At 42.2% G+C, this 16,759-nt stretch overlaps 1 protein-coding gene across 1 annotated transcript in view; it reads right to left on the bottom strand.

The window, feature by feature from the left end:
• Fgf13 (fibroblast growth factor 13) overlaps positions 1-15,246 on the bottom strand; it is a 489,037-nt gene extending 473,791 nt beyond the window's left edge. Inside the window, exons 1-2 of the mRNA XM_050159659.1 lie at positions 15,137-15,246; positions 14,290-14,496 (exon numbers count right to left, since the gene is read on the bottom strand). Of these exons, the coding sequence (XP_050015616.1) occupies positions 14,290-14,338 (49 nt within the window). The 5' untranslated portion in view covers positions 14,339-14,496; positions 15,137-15,246. The remainder of the gene's footprint in view (positions 1-14,289; positions 14,497-15,136) is intronic.
• Between the last annotated feature and the right edge of the window lie 1,513 nt (positions 15,247-16,759).

The raw sequence follows: 16,759 nt of genomic DNA, 5'->3' as shown, positions 1-16,759 counted from the left end.
AGGTGGATCTCTGTGAGTTTGAGGCCAGTTCCAGGGCACCAGGACAAGCTACAGAGAAACTCTGTCTCAAAAAACTAAAAAAAAAGCAACCAGATACCCAGATACATATATATCATATTCATAAACATCCACAAACATACAACCATACATGCACACACACACACACACACACACAGAGAGAGAGAGAGAGAGAGAGAGAGAGAGAGAGAGAGAGAGAGAGAGAGAGAGAGAGATTGAGATTTACATGTATATGTGTACATAGCTTCCACTCAGGTCTGCTGAATCAGATTCTCATGGAAGAGCATACATGTGATAAGAGATCATGCTCATGTCCATGTAGGTTGCAGAACCACAGCTTTACTGGTTCCTGAACTGCAGATCAACACTCTGTGTCTTGCATACATATCATCTGACATCTTTAATAGTTTACCCTAGCCAGAGCCCCAGTAAGTATAAGCACTGAGTGACAGAGTCAGTCAGACCTCTGTGAGTTCAAGGCCGGACCTGTCTATGTAGAGAATTCCAGATTAGGCAGTGTTACAGAGTGAGACATTGTCTCAAAAATCAACAATAATGAAATCTGCTTGACAGGTACAATCGAAAGGGAACAAAGGGCCTCCTACATAGACAGCCTGCATCCCAAACTTAAGCTTGGAAATTATGAACTCTGTGAAGGCAAGGGACCATTATATGTTGTGTTTACTGTTGTCTTCTGAGTGTCTAAAGAAGCACCTGGCACGCTGAAGGCTCTATAAATATTATTAAGTAAATCAATCAATTAATAAATTAAAACATAAACAAGTGAATTAGAAATCCTTTAAATTGGTAGTTGACTGTCAGGTACACATACAAATTTACATTTTTTCTATTGTCCACAAGCCCTTTAATAAAAATCCTCTAACTTGAATAATAAATATGAAAGTCACTATTATTTTAGTGACATTACCAATATTACTAATGACGAAATTCTAGAAACTATTTTTCTCTTTGGTCCTTTCCATGTGTTAGTTCACTCAATGTGTAGCAGGGATGCCATGAAATTAGGTATATATATATATATATATATATATATATGTATATATATATATATATATATGCTGAGAGTAGAGACAGCCTTGACATACTAGAAATCCTGACTCAAGAATTCAAAAGAGTGCAATAAGAACTACAAACACCAGAATTGCAATTTGTTTAACTCATTCCCCAGTTAAACCTCCTGCGTCTCAGAGTTAAATATATTTATACACAATACCTGGCTTTGTTAATAGATAAGGAAGTAAGAGACATATGGAATGGTTCTCACCCTAGTTGGGGCCCAAAATATATGTAAATCTCTGGTGGTTTTTCCATATTTTATAAATTTTATATTATTTTATTTTTATTCTGGTGAATAGTTGAACATAAATGTAGGCCTTATAGCAAGGGTCTCTGATAACATATTCTTAAAATAATCATGTAAGATAATTATAAGTATTTATAGCTCATAGTAATTGGAGTTTAGAAAACAAATAATAGAGAAATTTAAATATGAGCTGGTCTTTGAAATCCATGTTTTCAATGACACATCCATTTTTATACAGAAGATGTAAATTAGCAGTTGTCACAAAAAGTGTTAGTGATATTTAATCCGGGCGGTTGCAGCCTTTCTAATGGCTTTGGGTGGATAGTGGCTTTTATTTTTCATATGTAACTTATTTTTGTACATGTTCACTGGTGTTCTGCCTGCATGTATGCCTGCGTCAGGGTGTCAGAAGTCCTGGAACTGGAGTTACAGACATGTGTGAATCGTTATGTGGGTGCTGGGAATTGAACCTGGATCCTCTAGAAGAGCAGCCTTCTCTTAATGCATGAATCATCTCTCCAAACCTGTGTGTGTAGTTTCAATGCCATTTACAGAAATCTAGGGAGGGTGTTGAACATTGTTACTAGGTGACACATTTATTGAACACTTGTTTTGTGAGGAGATCTCAAGTTAATAGGGTCAAAAGGCTAGAAGCATGAGCTAGCTGTCTGGAGTCACTCACACATACTGTCAAATGGTAATCTACAGACTAGTTCAGGGAGCAAGCAGCTCCTGTCCCGTGGGAAAAGACTCTCTGGAAAATGAAAGACTTCCTGAAGAAGAAAAGTTAAGCTTACATTTGAAGGGCCATAAAATATAGAAAGAATATGGATAATACAGAGCAAGGAATTGCAGGAACTGGAGCAGAAATGCCAGTTTGAAGTTAATCAATAGCAATATTTTATTCATGTTATGTTACATTAATTATATATTTATGTATGTATCCATTGAAAATTGAGAATATGAGTAGAAACTATGAATATCTAAATGAACTACCTAAAGCAGTGGTTCTTAATCTTCTTAAAGCTCTGAACTTTTAATACAGTTCCTCATATTGTGGTGACCCCCAACCATAAAATTATTTTCTTTGCTACTTCATAATTGTAATTTTGCTTATATTATGAATCATAATGTAAATATATATGTTTCCAATTGTCTTAGGCAACCCCTGCTAAAGGGCAGTTCAAACCTACAAAGGGGTTGCAACTCACAGGCTGAGAACGATTGACCTAAAGGTTCCTTTGGGTGAGGGGCCAGATGGGGATGGAATCCAGAACATGGTACACACTAGAGAAACACTCAACCAATGAGCTATATTTCCATTCCTTTGTGTATATTCCTAAAGGATTATTCTAGGATTATATCTGTTGTGTATTTAGGCATATGACTAGGTGTCCGTGTGTCTTTAATTTTGAACTTGTAGTTTTATGTGTGCATTTATGTACTATCATCTATGCAGTATATAACTTATATGGAGTCCAATGAGGAGGATCTCAAGGAGGTGTAGAAAAAAAAAACTTTGTTTCACAGTCACAAAATTACCATCTGTCTCTTTTATCGTAATCAAGTCCTCACCCAGTACACACTACAAATGATGACAGATTCAAGACAAAAGATCATCCTAATGTATGGGGCCTGGCAGAAATGAAGATATCCTAAAGAGATATATGTGCCTCCCAATCTGACTGTTATACTATTAAAACAATGGACCCCAAAGAAACGAACACTGCCCCAAGAAACTTATGTTGGCAGAAGGAAAAGACACCAGCCTGTCAGACCACCTTATAAGAAAAGACTGAAGCCCAGATACAAATAGGTCCTTGGTAGTCAGGGCTACACCTTGACCAGACCTCTTAGATGTGCAAATCCTTGGCCTTCTGTTTAAACTCAAGGCAGATTTGAAGAGCCTAAATCTTTCTGCCCTTTTCGCTATGTGGCCATATTAAATAATCAATCTCCTTTTTCCACTTTCTACTACTGAGTCTTTTAATTGGCTTATTAAGGTTGAGGGCACAGGCTGTTTAATGACACGAACATATAATGGAAGAAAAATTAGGAGGTTAATGGTTAATAGTGTGTGATTCTACACACAGTTAAAATTATCAATGTCTATGAGTATGTTCAACATACACGAAAGAAAGACTGGAAAGAAAATATTTTTAAAAGTCAATCTGCAAATGAAACTTTGATTGATATTTTCTTTGTGTATTTATGATAGTCCAAATTGTCCTCAGCGAACATGCGCTATTTTGTAATCTCAAAAAAGCAACGCAATGAAACATAAGCAACATAAAATCACAAATAAATTCAAAAGAGCTGGGAGCATTTTGCTCAAGATGCATGTTCAGTTTTGGAACAGCTAGCATTAACCAGAATACAGAATGCAAAAGCTATTGCATTGGCCAAGCCATAACTTCCAGGCTCTCTCTGCAATTTTGGCCTTTTGTCTCTGATCTTTGAGGTTCCCAGCAAGTGTGTCAGAGAGCTAAGTACTGGGGTGGAGAAGGGGAAAACGGCAACCCCAGGGCTAGGGCTGCAAATCTTCACGCCTGTCCCAGGTCTCCCATCAGCTGGAGTGCACTGGAATCCAGAGAATTCGCTGCTACAGGCAGAGATTTCTAAGTTCAAAACAAAGGCTTCCTGGCCTGAACCTGCAGCAACTGCTCTTTGTGACCCTTCCACTCCAGCGGGTCACGGGTCACATCATAGGCATGAAGAACAAGGGGGCAAAACCCTCTCCTGCCCCTGCTGTCTGCTGCTGCCTGGAAGGAGCTTTGTCGTGCCGGGCACCGTGCAGCTCCTCTCCAAGTTTCACCTTTGGTGACACAACTTTTCCGTGTTTCTTTTTTAGGCACCTGCCACATCACGAGGTTAATGAGCACGCTGAGGTTTGTAATAAAACTGCCTGCCAGATACATGGCGACTGCGGGACATTGCTTGACCAGACCTTACAGCAGGGCTGCCTGACCGCCCATTTCCCAGCAACTTGGAAAACAAGTGCTCCCTGGAAGGAGAGCATGGAAGGTGCGCCTTGCCCTGTTTCCAAGAGAATGGCTGGCATTGTTCTGTGAGCTCTGAAAACCAGTGCAGATCCTAGAGCTCTTGGAAGACTTAACATTTGATAAACCCCCCAAGGGGAGAGGCAAGCATACACACAGAGAATCAAAGGCGAAATAAGCAGGTCAATTCTCAATGCTTTCAAAGTCTGGTTTGAAAAAAAAAAAAAGATTCTGAAAATATCTATGGGCATATTCAAGAACTGCATTCAGCCTGCCTTCTTTGGGTTGTTTACTTCTACTTTTATCAGCAAGATAAATATTTTAAGAACTCGAGCTGTTTACTAATCCTCAGTTTCAGAGCAGTTGAAACGCTACCTACACTATCTGGAGGGATTTCAGAAGCGCTGGGTCTCATGTTTGTTATTAAACTTACCTATAACCACTCAATAGACCTGTCACTGTTAATTATGGCTGTTAAACATAGGTTGCTGCAGCGCAGAGGAAAACATTACATGATTCCCAACTTTGAGGACTATAATTAATATGCTTGTTCAAAGCGGGTGTCTCTGTTAACAAGGTATATTTTTGGAAATATTATCTAACTGAATGCAGCACAAATAGTATGAAAACTAAAGCTCACATTTTAATTCTTCCATTTAAAATTAGTTATATAATAAGTAGTGAAAAGTTTATCCAATACAACTCCATTTCAAGGAAGTGGGGGCGATTTCCCTCAATGCCGTTAACATAGCTATCAAGTGAGAAAAGCCAGAAATGAGACTCCTTCAATTAGCCTAGTGCACACAAAGGAAACACATTCAGTTAATATATCCAGTGACATCTGTTGACAAGAGCAGGAAGGAGAGAAAATAGAGAGGGAGGGAGAATTGAAGAAGACCTACCAGGGAAATGAAACATATGATTCTGATGATCAGCAGACTGAAATCATATACCGTGTAATGAAAAATAAAATAAAACAAGTGGAGTTTTATTCAGCAGTGAATTAAGAAGTGTGTGCTCAAGTACATGGGTAAAAATTTCCCAGATAGAGCACTGGAAAATTGTGCTATTGTATTCAAACTAACAACTGCTTAACTGTTGATAGCCATAGTCAAAAGGCCAATTCTCTACCACAAGGGCTCAGGGACATGGACAAGTGATGTGAAACATACTTTGCAAAGTGAGAAGTTAGAATATCCAAGGGCTGTAGGAAAAGAAAGCACAGCTTTATCGTAGCAACTGGTTTCTTCTACTGCTGCAGTCCAAGGCCCACCACAGTACACTGCATAGCAGCAGCAGCAACAACAAAGATTTGATGTGCTCCATTGTAGACACCACAATAGTATAACAACCATGTGTGTCTGAACACATTCCCCCTAATTACGTCTATGTTGATGGATATGCCTAAACTTACATTTGTGGAGATCAGGATTTGAAAGGATGTAGACGTGCTGTCTAGGGATACAGCATGTAACATAGTGCTTAGCAAGTAAATGCGTCCTCAGACAAACCTGGCTCAAATCCTCATTCCATTATCTTTTATATTTTAAAAGCATACACATAAAACCTTTTATAAAGTGGAAGTTGAACTTATTTCATAGTAATTAACCAGTTCCAAGTACATTTAAATTAATGTGTGCAGACATCACAAAAGTCAGAATGGTTTTCCTGAAAGACCTGCGTTCTGGCTCAGACCTTGTCAGTAGAACCACAGAGTCAGTACAGGCTGACAATGACGTCAGACTAGACTGGCAACACCATAGTCATTATCATAGAACATGAAAGGTATAGAATAAGAACTCCTTTAGTAACCGTTCCCAGTCTTTGGACAACCATTCTGACATCTTGATGAGTGACATCACACAGATTGCTTCCACCTCAGTTTTTTCATCTATCAAAAGTGAAGAAACTATGTATAGTCTATCTTGCATGAATTATTATAAAGATTTTGTGAAGTATTTTATGTCAAAACCCTGGCATCTGGTTTTAGGATGCTCAATGAAAATTGTATCTCCTACGTATAGAGGTATTAAAAACTAAGCGACCACCGATAAGTGTTTTATTTAGGTTAAAGCTTTGACTCTGGTGGTCCTGAGTTACAATACAAATATGTTCAGGTGTGTATCAGATTAAACCACCAAGAGGCAATGACAGATTCTTTCTCCAGTGTACTGCCTTCTGACAAGACAACAAAGCAAGAATTTGACATAGCATAACATAATATAAAATAACAGAACATCGTATAATCATGCTTTTGTTTTACCATTTGGTTTACTTGAAACATGACTTCACTGTATAACCTCAATTGGCATTAAATTCCCGACCCTCTGTGTGAGCATTACATCCCAGATGGAAAGGTGTGACTCGAGGACCTTACACTCTGACTTTATGTCCCGAGTGCTAGGATTACAAGGATGTAGCACTATACATGGAAGAACCAATGACCTTTGGTGGACTTATACGGCACACCATTCAACAGTCATATAGTGCATTAAATCACTATTTATTTGGCTACCATAAAAGCTAAAAATGGACTGGATAGATGACTTAGAGCAATGGTTCTCAACCTTCCTAATGCTGTAACCCTTTAGTACAGCTCCACATGTTGTGCTGACTCCCAACCATAAAATTATTTTTGTTGCTATTTCATAACTATAATTTTGCTACTGTTATAAACTGTAATGTAAATATCTAATATTCAAACCTGTGAAATGGTCATTTGACCTCCAAGGGGGTCCCGACCCACATGTTGAGAACCACTAGCTTAGAGGCTGAGTGCTTTCTACTGTTCCAGAAGACTAGTGTTTGATCCCAAGTATTTACATTGGACAGCTCACAATTGCCTATAATTCTAGTTTCAAGGCATCTGACATCCTCTTCTGGCCATGTGGGCAAATGTACTCACATGCATATATACACACTCAATACACACATATATAACATAATATAAATAAAAATAATTTTAAATGTATAGTTCAATCGATCAACAGATAGGTAGTTAGATGATAGATAGATGATAGATAGATAGATAGATAGATAGATAGATAGATAGATAATCAGTGCCACAATGTATAAAAAGACATAATGAGATAAATAAAATGAAATATGCCTAAAAAGTAGCAAGTATTCAATAATGTAGGTGCTACAATAATAATGATTGTGATGTTTAGTGTTTTTCAGTAGTTGAACTAGAACATGCTGCCTGAAGGATTTCTCTGCCTTGTCTAGGTAATCCAATAACTACTTTTTATTGTCTCACCAAGTATAAAACTATTAAGTGCCCTAGGGTGAGGCAGAGTAAGGTCTTCAAAGAAACAAGAAACAAGAGAACAAGACAAGGAGTAGTATCAACAAGGAGGAAGTACGCTGAAAGGTAAGGTGGTGGCTTGTCATATACCAAAGACTACAGTGTACTTTGGTATCTGACAAATGTGTACTGATAGTAAGAGAAGTCAACACAGCAGTTATTCTTTGACTTGAAAGAGTCATGAAAGAATAGGGTAGGTTGACAACATTCCAGATATCACACTAGTGCTGATTATATGGATGCAAATATTTCTCAAAATTCATCAACATGCATCCTTCAGAGATGTGCATGTTACTACAGTAAACCGGAAGAACCAAAAAGGATGTTGGGTTCATACTATGTTTTCATTGACTATTTCATAATTTGGCTTCTGATCAGCTCTAACTTTCATCAGTTTCTTACTTCCTTCCTTTTTTCTTCCTTCCTTTTTTCTTCCTTCCTTTTTTCCTTCCTTCTTTCCTTCCTTCCTTCTTTCCTCTCTCTCTCTCTCTCTCTCTCTCTCTCTCTCTCTCTCTCTTTCTCTCTCTCTCTTCCTTTCTTCCTTTTTTCTTTCTTTCTTTCCTCCCAAGTTCTGCTGACAGGATACATAAAGAACAGACATTCATAACTAGAAATCCCTTTAAACCAAATCTGATGTCTCGGCAGACAGGCCAAGCAAGTACCCCAACTCAGAACAGACCTATTGTACTCTACAATGTCAATAAAAAGTCAAGGGTACTGCCAGATTTAAGAGAACCAACAAGGAAAACATTACCCTCTAGCCTTAGCCTTTGCCAAAGGTCATTAGTCAGGGACACTAATACCATTTCCATTTGAAGTTGAAAGCTTAAATGAATGTAACAAAGACAGAGTCAAGGGAAGGCATGAGACCTCCCCTTACAGTAATCTCAACATTCAGTAATTATAATTTATGCTTAATGTTTATTGAAACTAAGATTTCTTAACAAAATAGTTCCTTATTTTTGACCATACCTCAAGATCAGGAATATATCTCTTTAGAAAAAAAATAACCCCCTCATTTTCAAGGTAAATAACATAGAAAACATTTCTCTGGGAAAAATAAATGGCCATCCACTCAAAAGAAGTTAAAGTTAAGCACTGGAATAGTACTATAAAGGACTACTATAATTTAAAAAATGTGAATTTGCCTACAGATAAACTTGAATGCACCCTAAAATTGTTTCATCGAGATATGACATCCAGTCAGGTATGGTAGCATACACATTTAATCACAATGCTTAGAAGGTAGAGGCAGAAGCATCATCAATTCTAGGCCAGCCTGGATTTCACAGAATATTCAAGATTAGTTTTCAAACTTATCTCATAAAGAACAAAAGAGAAGGGAAAAATGACAAATATAAGATATAACCAAATTTCCTTGCCTTGTATACCATAAATAAATAACCTATTTTTCAAGTTAAACATGAACGACGCTACACAGAACAATGTAACCTACTGAAATCTGCTCCTCAGCCTGCACTGATAAGCTGTAGTGACAACTGTGTCTTCTGAATAGAACAGTGTGCAACAGTGACTATACAAAATGAGTTACCCATATATCTGTGTTCTGTACTAATTGGTAAGATTGTATTATGTGCCTTATCATCACACGTCAAAGGTAATGTTTAGCTGGGCACAGTAGCAGACATGTAGGTTCTGCTTTACCCATCAGTTTTTAATCCATGTGCTTCTTCTGCTTTGAATTGTTTAATCTTGGCAATTATTGTCCATTCCTTTCAAATTTCTCAACTCCAAAAATATAAGCCATAATGGAGTAGACACTAAAAAGCCTTTTTATTGGCTATATTTGAGGAGCTGCAACACATTCTGGTTGTTCTATGTTGATTGTAATTCCCAGAATGAGTTGATTTGGACATAAAACAGCACAGCTGCAGAGAAACCTGAAATCTTAACAGCTTCAGCTTCCTACTCACGGCTTCAAAAAGGAGCCTTCTGACTTACCCTCCAAACTCCAATGTCCTCTCCCCTAACCTGTCTTCACAACTACTACAAATCTATATCCCTGACCTCAGCAACTTCTTTCTTGTCACAGCCCACACTCTGCTTCACTTAGGACTTAACCCAACATCTATTTCCACTCCAGATTCACCCTTATCACTATCCCTAGGATGCAGCCTGGCCCCTCTTAATGACTTGGCTGCTATTCTAAAGGGACTTCATGAAAACAGTAGTAAGACAGGGAGAAGTTACAGCATCTTTATCCTCTGCTTTAACTTGCTTCCCCTTCTAGTTCTGTGTATGTAAATAAAGAAGCTGTACATATCCAGAAATAAGAAAGAAGAAAATCTGGCAACTGTGTCCATTCATGTCTACCCTGTACCCCCAATTAGAGACCAATCCTGGCATACCATCTTCCGGAAGCTGCAATCACCACATTCATCATAGAAGAGACTATGGGGCTCATGGTAACTGTCTACAAACCTTGGGTCTATGATAGAATGATGGAAAAAACAATTAAACTAATCTTTATGATTATGATCACTGTTTTTTAAATAAGAGGTCATTTAAGTCAGGACTTCTTGCCAGTGAGCACCTGCTCTAAACACCTGCTTTGCTTGGCCCAAGAGTAAGGCTGGCAGTAGGTGTCAGTGGCCAAGATGACCTTTGGTAATGGAATTCAGAATTCAAGCCATGTTATGCTGACTGACTAACCACAAAGTCCTGTGCTTCTTTGGGTAGGGTAGAAAGACTACTAGAACTGTCCAGCAAGGAAAGGAAAATGAGATGGGCCCATACGTTTCACAATCTAGTATAACAACCACTATGCACATGGATAGCATGGAATTGGCCTCTGTCACTCAGTGGCCACCATGAACTCAAGTGATGCAAATGCTCTCACCAGAGAACCCACAGTCTGTGTGACTTTCAAACTTGCCTGCAGCTGTAGGACTAAGCACAAAGAAAAGTGTGGTTAAATCAACACATCTAAGTCCAAATGTGTTGCAATGACTCAAATGAGCGATTTGGAATAAAGTATCACCTAGTACTTTTACGTGATCCTTGAAGTCATTTGGTATCAATTATCTGCTACAAGTTATTCAGTGCCACAGAACAGCTGCCGTAAATTGGACACAGCTCTGAGTACTTTTCTAACACCAGAGTATTGATAGAGATGATGTGATATGAGAGAAAAGCATGCAAATATCTGTTTGGATAAATAAATGGTATGCATTGTAGTTCCTTGTGAAGGAAATATATCATCTTCTTCAAGAACTACATGACCTAAACGATATACACCTAGATAAACTTTAAAGTATATGAAAAGCATACATTAGTACAAAAGGTTACTAGCTATTCAAGAGGTCCTTTTAATAAATTTCAAATAGAATCAAGTACCCTACCCTGCCCTCTCCCAGAAAGAAAAGTCTAGCCTATGTGGTTACAATTTTTAAAAGTATTACCAAAATTCACAAGCCTTGGCCCCAAAGAGTTGAAGGACATTACAAAAAAAAAAAAAAAAAAAAAGACATTCGATAATTTATATGCTCTAAATACTATGCTTCTTTTTCTTTGTTTGGGGTGGGGCTTTGTCTTTCATGAGGGGGAGTGCTTTTTGTTTTTAATTTTTAAGTTTTTGTTTGTTTTTTAGACATAGTTTCAATTTGTAATACAGACTGGCATTGAACCTGCCTTGGTCTCTGGAGTAGTGAGCTTATAAGTGATAATCACTACACCCAGCCCAAACCCCATTTCATGCAGTCGTACAAAATAAGCTACTGATCACTCACTATGTGTGATTGAGAAAGTCTAGAAATGTGGTGCTCTATAATAATCTTCAATGTAGTGATGATAGGCTGTGGGCATGAGCCCCAAATGATGGGGTGGGAGGATGAATTTAAATGAGCAGCAGGCTGCAAAACATATTACCGAGTTCATTCAAGCTGCTACTAAACTATTTGACATGATTCAATCATTTATTGCAGCATCATTCAAAATTAAATGTATTTTTAAAATATCTATTAAATGTTTGATCCCATATCTTACTATGTTACAAAGATTATGCTAATGAACACCTGAGATTTGAAAATGGCAAATGTGACTTATATATAGGACATTTGAAAATAACCAAATCTCTTCACTATGTAAATAAATTTTATTGGTTAAAACAATGAGTAGATCTGATACTATTCATCTTCAAAATTATCTTTGTCATATAAAATCCTTGAAAGGAGGAGGAGGGAACTAGCGAATACTTGACATCCACTATTTAAAACACTCTCTGAAGTCAACAACTAACAACATGGCTGAAATGGCAATCTTGATTTTAACCAGAAGAAAATCCCCACTTCGGCAGGAAAGTAAATTCCCTTCTATCAATTTTCCCTATTAAATTAATTTTTCTAATTCCAACCACAATTCTAATGGCTAATTATAGGATCCCTACAGAGAGGCCTGTGTTTTCAAATGTGATGAGGCAACATAAGGAAATGTCATGACATACGCCTGGCAAGAAGGTTTCATTACTGAGTTACAGAGACCTGTGCTCCTCTTTCGAGACGTGCTTATCCGTTCCGAACAACTGCAAATTATATACCTAAAACAGCAAGTCGTTTTCTGTGAATGAATTTGGCTCAGGATCCTTCAAATTAGCGGGAAACAAACCCTGCTAGAAATAAGGAAACGAAGTTGCAACAAAAAAAGTTGAAGTAGTCCCAGTTTCAGATGGGAGTGAGGTACCTGGAGCAATCAGATTGCAAAAGCCTTGAGGTTGCCTTTCCCTCTTTCAGCTCTAGGTGGAAAATGACACCTGAGGGCAAGGTATTGGGCTGTTGCTCAACCATAAAGTGCTATCCTCACCTTAAGACCCTCATATATAATCTCCAGCATGTCAAAAATAAATGTCCAGGACCCTTCATTCGCTTTTCCTGATCATGAAGGTATCTTTGCGAACTTTCACGATTAAGAGAGTCCCCGGAAACGTGGAAACTGCACTTCTAGTCTCAGAACTTAGTGTTACAGTTAGTATGTGTGTCCTAAACGACCACCATTTTGAGTGGGTCCCCAAACCTTAAGTTGACACCTCTGACCCTTCCTACAACAGACTTAACCGACCACAAACTTCCGGAGCCTTTAGTCAACTGCTTTGCCTAGTGGGAATAGAAGCAGCTCCACTTAAAAAGAAGGATAAAGGCCCTGAACTGAAGAAGACTTAGACAACTTTCCCAGGGGGGTGGGCTGGCGCTACCCTAAAATCTCCTGAGAAAGCAAGCTCTGAGAGAAGAGTAGACCTGAAGAGAGGAGAAAGGGGGATGGGGAAAGACTGGGAGGCAAAGAACCCTAGGGTTCAGGGAAGAATTAAACTCCCCCCTCCCCGCCCTCCCATCAACAAGAGCTGGAGTTCTCCCCACTCCCAGGTGCTGAAAATCCACCTCAACAGCAGTGAGTCTTTGCCTTTGAAGGTGCATGTGGTCCTTAGGACCTAGCCCACCCCAGGGGTCTACTGGGACTCTCCAGACACTTGCATCTGAGCTCAGGGCTCGCCCACACCTCCTCTCTGTGCCCTAGTCCTCAAGGCTGCTTCCTCCAGTTTGCTGGGTCCTCAGCAAGGAGACCACTACTAGGAGCTGGTGTAGCGGAGGACACCCCTTCCTTTTCTTGAGTTCGTCCCAGCCTTAGCCTACTCTGCTGCACGTCCCCATACTGCCGGCGGGAGGCCCCAGGCCGAAAAGTACACTCTAGGGGACATGGGACCAGAGGCGTCTTGAGCCAAGTAGTTGTATCCCTGGCAGCTGAGAAAAGGGACTGTGCCCTCCTGCAGAGGCCCACTACCACCAGGCACTAGTGCAAGGGGACAAGAGCCTTTGTTCTCCCGGGGCTTGGCAAGGCTGCGCTACTGAGGCGCAACGCGGGCGGCGCCAGGGTATCCAGATTGCTCACTTTTGCACGCGGCATGTCAAAAGGTGCACATTCCTTTTCTGCTTTCTCCTTTGAATGGGATGGGTAGGAAGTTGGGGAGTAAGGGGTGTGAGGTGAAAAGAAGCATGGGGGAGGGGTTCTGCATATGGGCCAGGCTCTTTGTTTGCATTGGGGGAAGGGAGAGGGGGGTTGAACATGGGTCTGAGCTTGGATCCTGAGAGTGGGACAAATTCCTGAGTATGTCACCATGTTGCACCCGCGCAGCACACATATGCACACACACTCTCTGGAGCGTCTACACACACACACACATACACACACACACACACACTTAGACACACACACTCAGATATACACACACGCACAGACACACACACAGACACACCGACACACACATACACACACATACACACGCGCACACACTCACACATACAGAAAGGCATTCAGTATGTAGCAGGCAGCACGGTTCCTGGCGCTCCAGGCTGCAGCAGCTTCGTCTACCCGCAGCGCCGCCACCATGCGTTCAGAGGGGCAGTGGAGGAGATTTGAGGCACTCGAGGGGCCACAATTCCGCTAAGAAGGAGGGAAAGTGTTGCAAACCCACACTCTCTCAGAGGCCCTGACCTCCTGGGTTTTTGTCCCGGGTCGCAGAGGTCATGGGCAGCTTAGGGTCTGGCAGGGAGCCTAGGAGCCACCGGGCGGCGCGCACACAAGGGGGCGAGGGCAACCGAGCAAAGGAAAGGAGGACTGGCCGGTGGGCTTACCCTTAGAAGCATCTTTCTCCTCTTTGGGCTTGGTCACCTTTCCACTCATAGATCCCAGCTTGCTTGACAAGGTTCGTGCAGAAGAAGGAAGTCCTCGCCGAGCGGGCTGGACTTGGGAGAGCGCTTAGGGCGGCAAGTCGCGACCGCGAGCTCTCAGTGTGGCTCCGGGCGGAATCCGCTCTTCCCCACTGCTGTCGCTGCTGCCGCCTGCGAGAGAGTGGGGAGGAAAAGAGAGGGGTGAAGGAGGAGCCGCCGCCCGAACCCGAGCGACCGGCCGCGGGAGGAGCCGCTCGCCGCGCTCCAGAAGTGCAGAGACAAAGCGGTGCGGCCGCTGCTTCAGCGCCCCACCGCTCCTGCCAGTCCGCGGACAGCTGCGCTCTGCAAGCTTGGGGCACCCGGGAGGCGCGCCCGGGACTCCCCGGCTTCGCCGCTGGCCTGCGCGGGCTCCGTGCGGGTCGCTCGCTCCGCGGGCACCGGCCACGCAGGGAGTTGCCTGGGTGGGCTGCCCAAGCTCTGACGGGCTGCTTTTCCCCGCCTCTCCCAATCTGCTGCGGGCCGCCAACTAAATCAAAATAAAACCCCCGAGGAAGGTTTAAAAAAAAATCAAAACAAAGACGAAAATATTCACTTAAAAATAACGAGTCTCCCCGAAAGGGAAATGTTTGAACATGTGATGAGCAACGTGTGAGCCTGTTACACCGCAGAGCCGCTCAGCTTCTCACCCGCGGGGATTCGGAAAGGGAGGATCGCCTCTCTCTATTTAATCCATTTTCAGGTTCCTGTCTTTTGGCTAAAAGAGGGGCTCCAGTTGCTGGCTGGAAGATAAGCGGGAACCGACGACCCTTACCTGTTCTCTCTCTCTCTACACCCACACCCCCTTGGAGCTCGCCTGCTCCCTCGCTGCCGCTCTCCCGGCAAAGAACTCTCCGATCCCAGAGAGCCACAAATCAGCACTGGGGTGCGTTCTATATAAACGACAAGGTGTGGGCACGCGGGGGGAGGGAGGGGCGGCGAGGGCGGGGCCCCACAAAGCCGCCTGCCGGCTGTAGTAAAAGCAGAGCTCGGCAGGGGCGCGCCGACGTCAGCTGCCGCCTAGCAAAAGCCTGGCAGCCCAAAGGAGTCCGGCGAGCGAGCGAGCGAGCGTTTCAGCGGTGTGTCCCCTTTCCGTTTGGACAGGCAGGGCTCTCCTGTGCTACCACAGGGGGTTCTCTCAAGCCAGGAGTCCCCAGCCTCCACTCTTGTTACACTAGGGACTTCTAGTGCCTGCCTTCCTGGTTGCGCTGGTCACCACCTACACTTTGTGGACTCCGCTGTTGGCAACTGCGCTGAAATCTCAAGTCTTGGAGTCTGTGGTTCTTCACCGCTGGCCAGCTGTCCAAGTTGAGACAGACCGATTCTCCTAGAAAGGAGAGAAGGGCGCTGGGGTCTGGGTGTCGATAGGGCAGAGAGTGAAACTGACCTGGTGATTACTTCCCACTCCCACCCCCCACACGCTAGCCCCTCCTCCTAGGGCTGTCTGCCCTGGTTGGCAAACTGGCCGCACAGCCCCCACTGCTCAGGTTATCCAACCTCACGTGGAGTGAGGTGAGACTAGCCTCTAGAGCTGCAGAAGTATAACTAGGTCCAGCTTGTCTCCCGACTATGCTTGTGACAACCCATGGAATATCCCTGAGAGTTAGAACTGCGAGAAAAACTGCTCAGAAACCAGAAATCGTTGTACATGGGCCATAAGGGAAAGGAATCGATGAACAGGAAAGCAGAAATATGGAAGTCAGCAATCAGTTCCTGACCATTAGGGAACCTTTCCCCTACTCTCCTTTCTGTTAGGGGGACAAATGTGTGCTGTTAGGGAGTGGGGTGACTGTTAATACCATGACTTAGTCCACAGAGCCGTCAGCCCGTTCATCCAGCCATAGACTTCATCCTGGCCATGGAGATGTGCTAGAGAGTCCTAAGCAGAAAAGCCATTCACCTCATCCCACTCCACTCCCACCCTCTCCCTAATTTGGTTTTGTTTAATGATATTAAACCAGGCGAAGAAATCATATAGATGGATTAGTCCTACTGAATCCCAGGCAGTAACTCAATTATAAGAGCCTGCTGTGGCTTTCAAGACCGGGAGTGTGGGCTGCCCCTGCTGCCAGCCAGGGTCTAAAGGTCAGTAATCCTCTAAACTCAATTTGCAGCCTCCATGTTCAGTCTGGAAGGAACTGTAGGCCTGGTTTTCTTGCAAATAATATCTAATAATCTGGAGCTTGACGACACAACGTAATTATCCAACCCAAGGTTAGACCATTAATTATTACCAGTATTCTGATAAACAAGGAATTTCTCTACAAAAGACAGAAATTTAAAAGGGTTGGAACTTTATGTGTTTTTAGAGGGAAAAAAAGCAAGTTCCTATATGACCTATGCCAAATAATTTTTATCATGCATTTAGAGCCTAACCTGTGCCAAGTCGTAGTGCTAA

This window comes from Alexandromys fortis, unplaced genomic scaffold (genome assembly GCF_014885135.2).
Source record: "Alexandromys fortis isolate MF-2015 unplaced genomic scaffold, M_Fortis_MF-2015_v1.1 scaffold_95, whole genome shotgun sequence".
Taxonomy (NCBI): Eukaryota; Metazoa; Chordata; class Mammalia; order Rodentia; family Cricetidae; genus Alexandromys; species Alexandromys fortis.
Note: the sequence above shows the minus strand (reverse complement) of the source record. Positions and strands in the feature narration are given on the sequence as shown.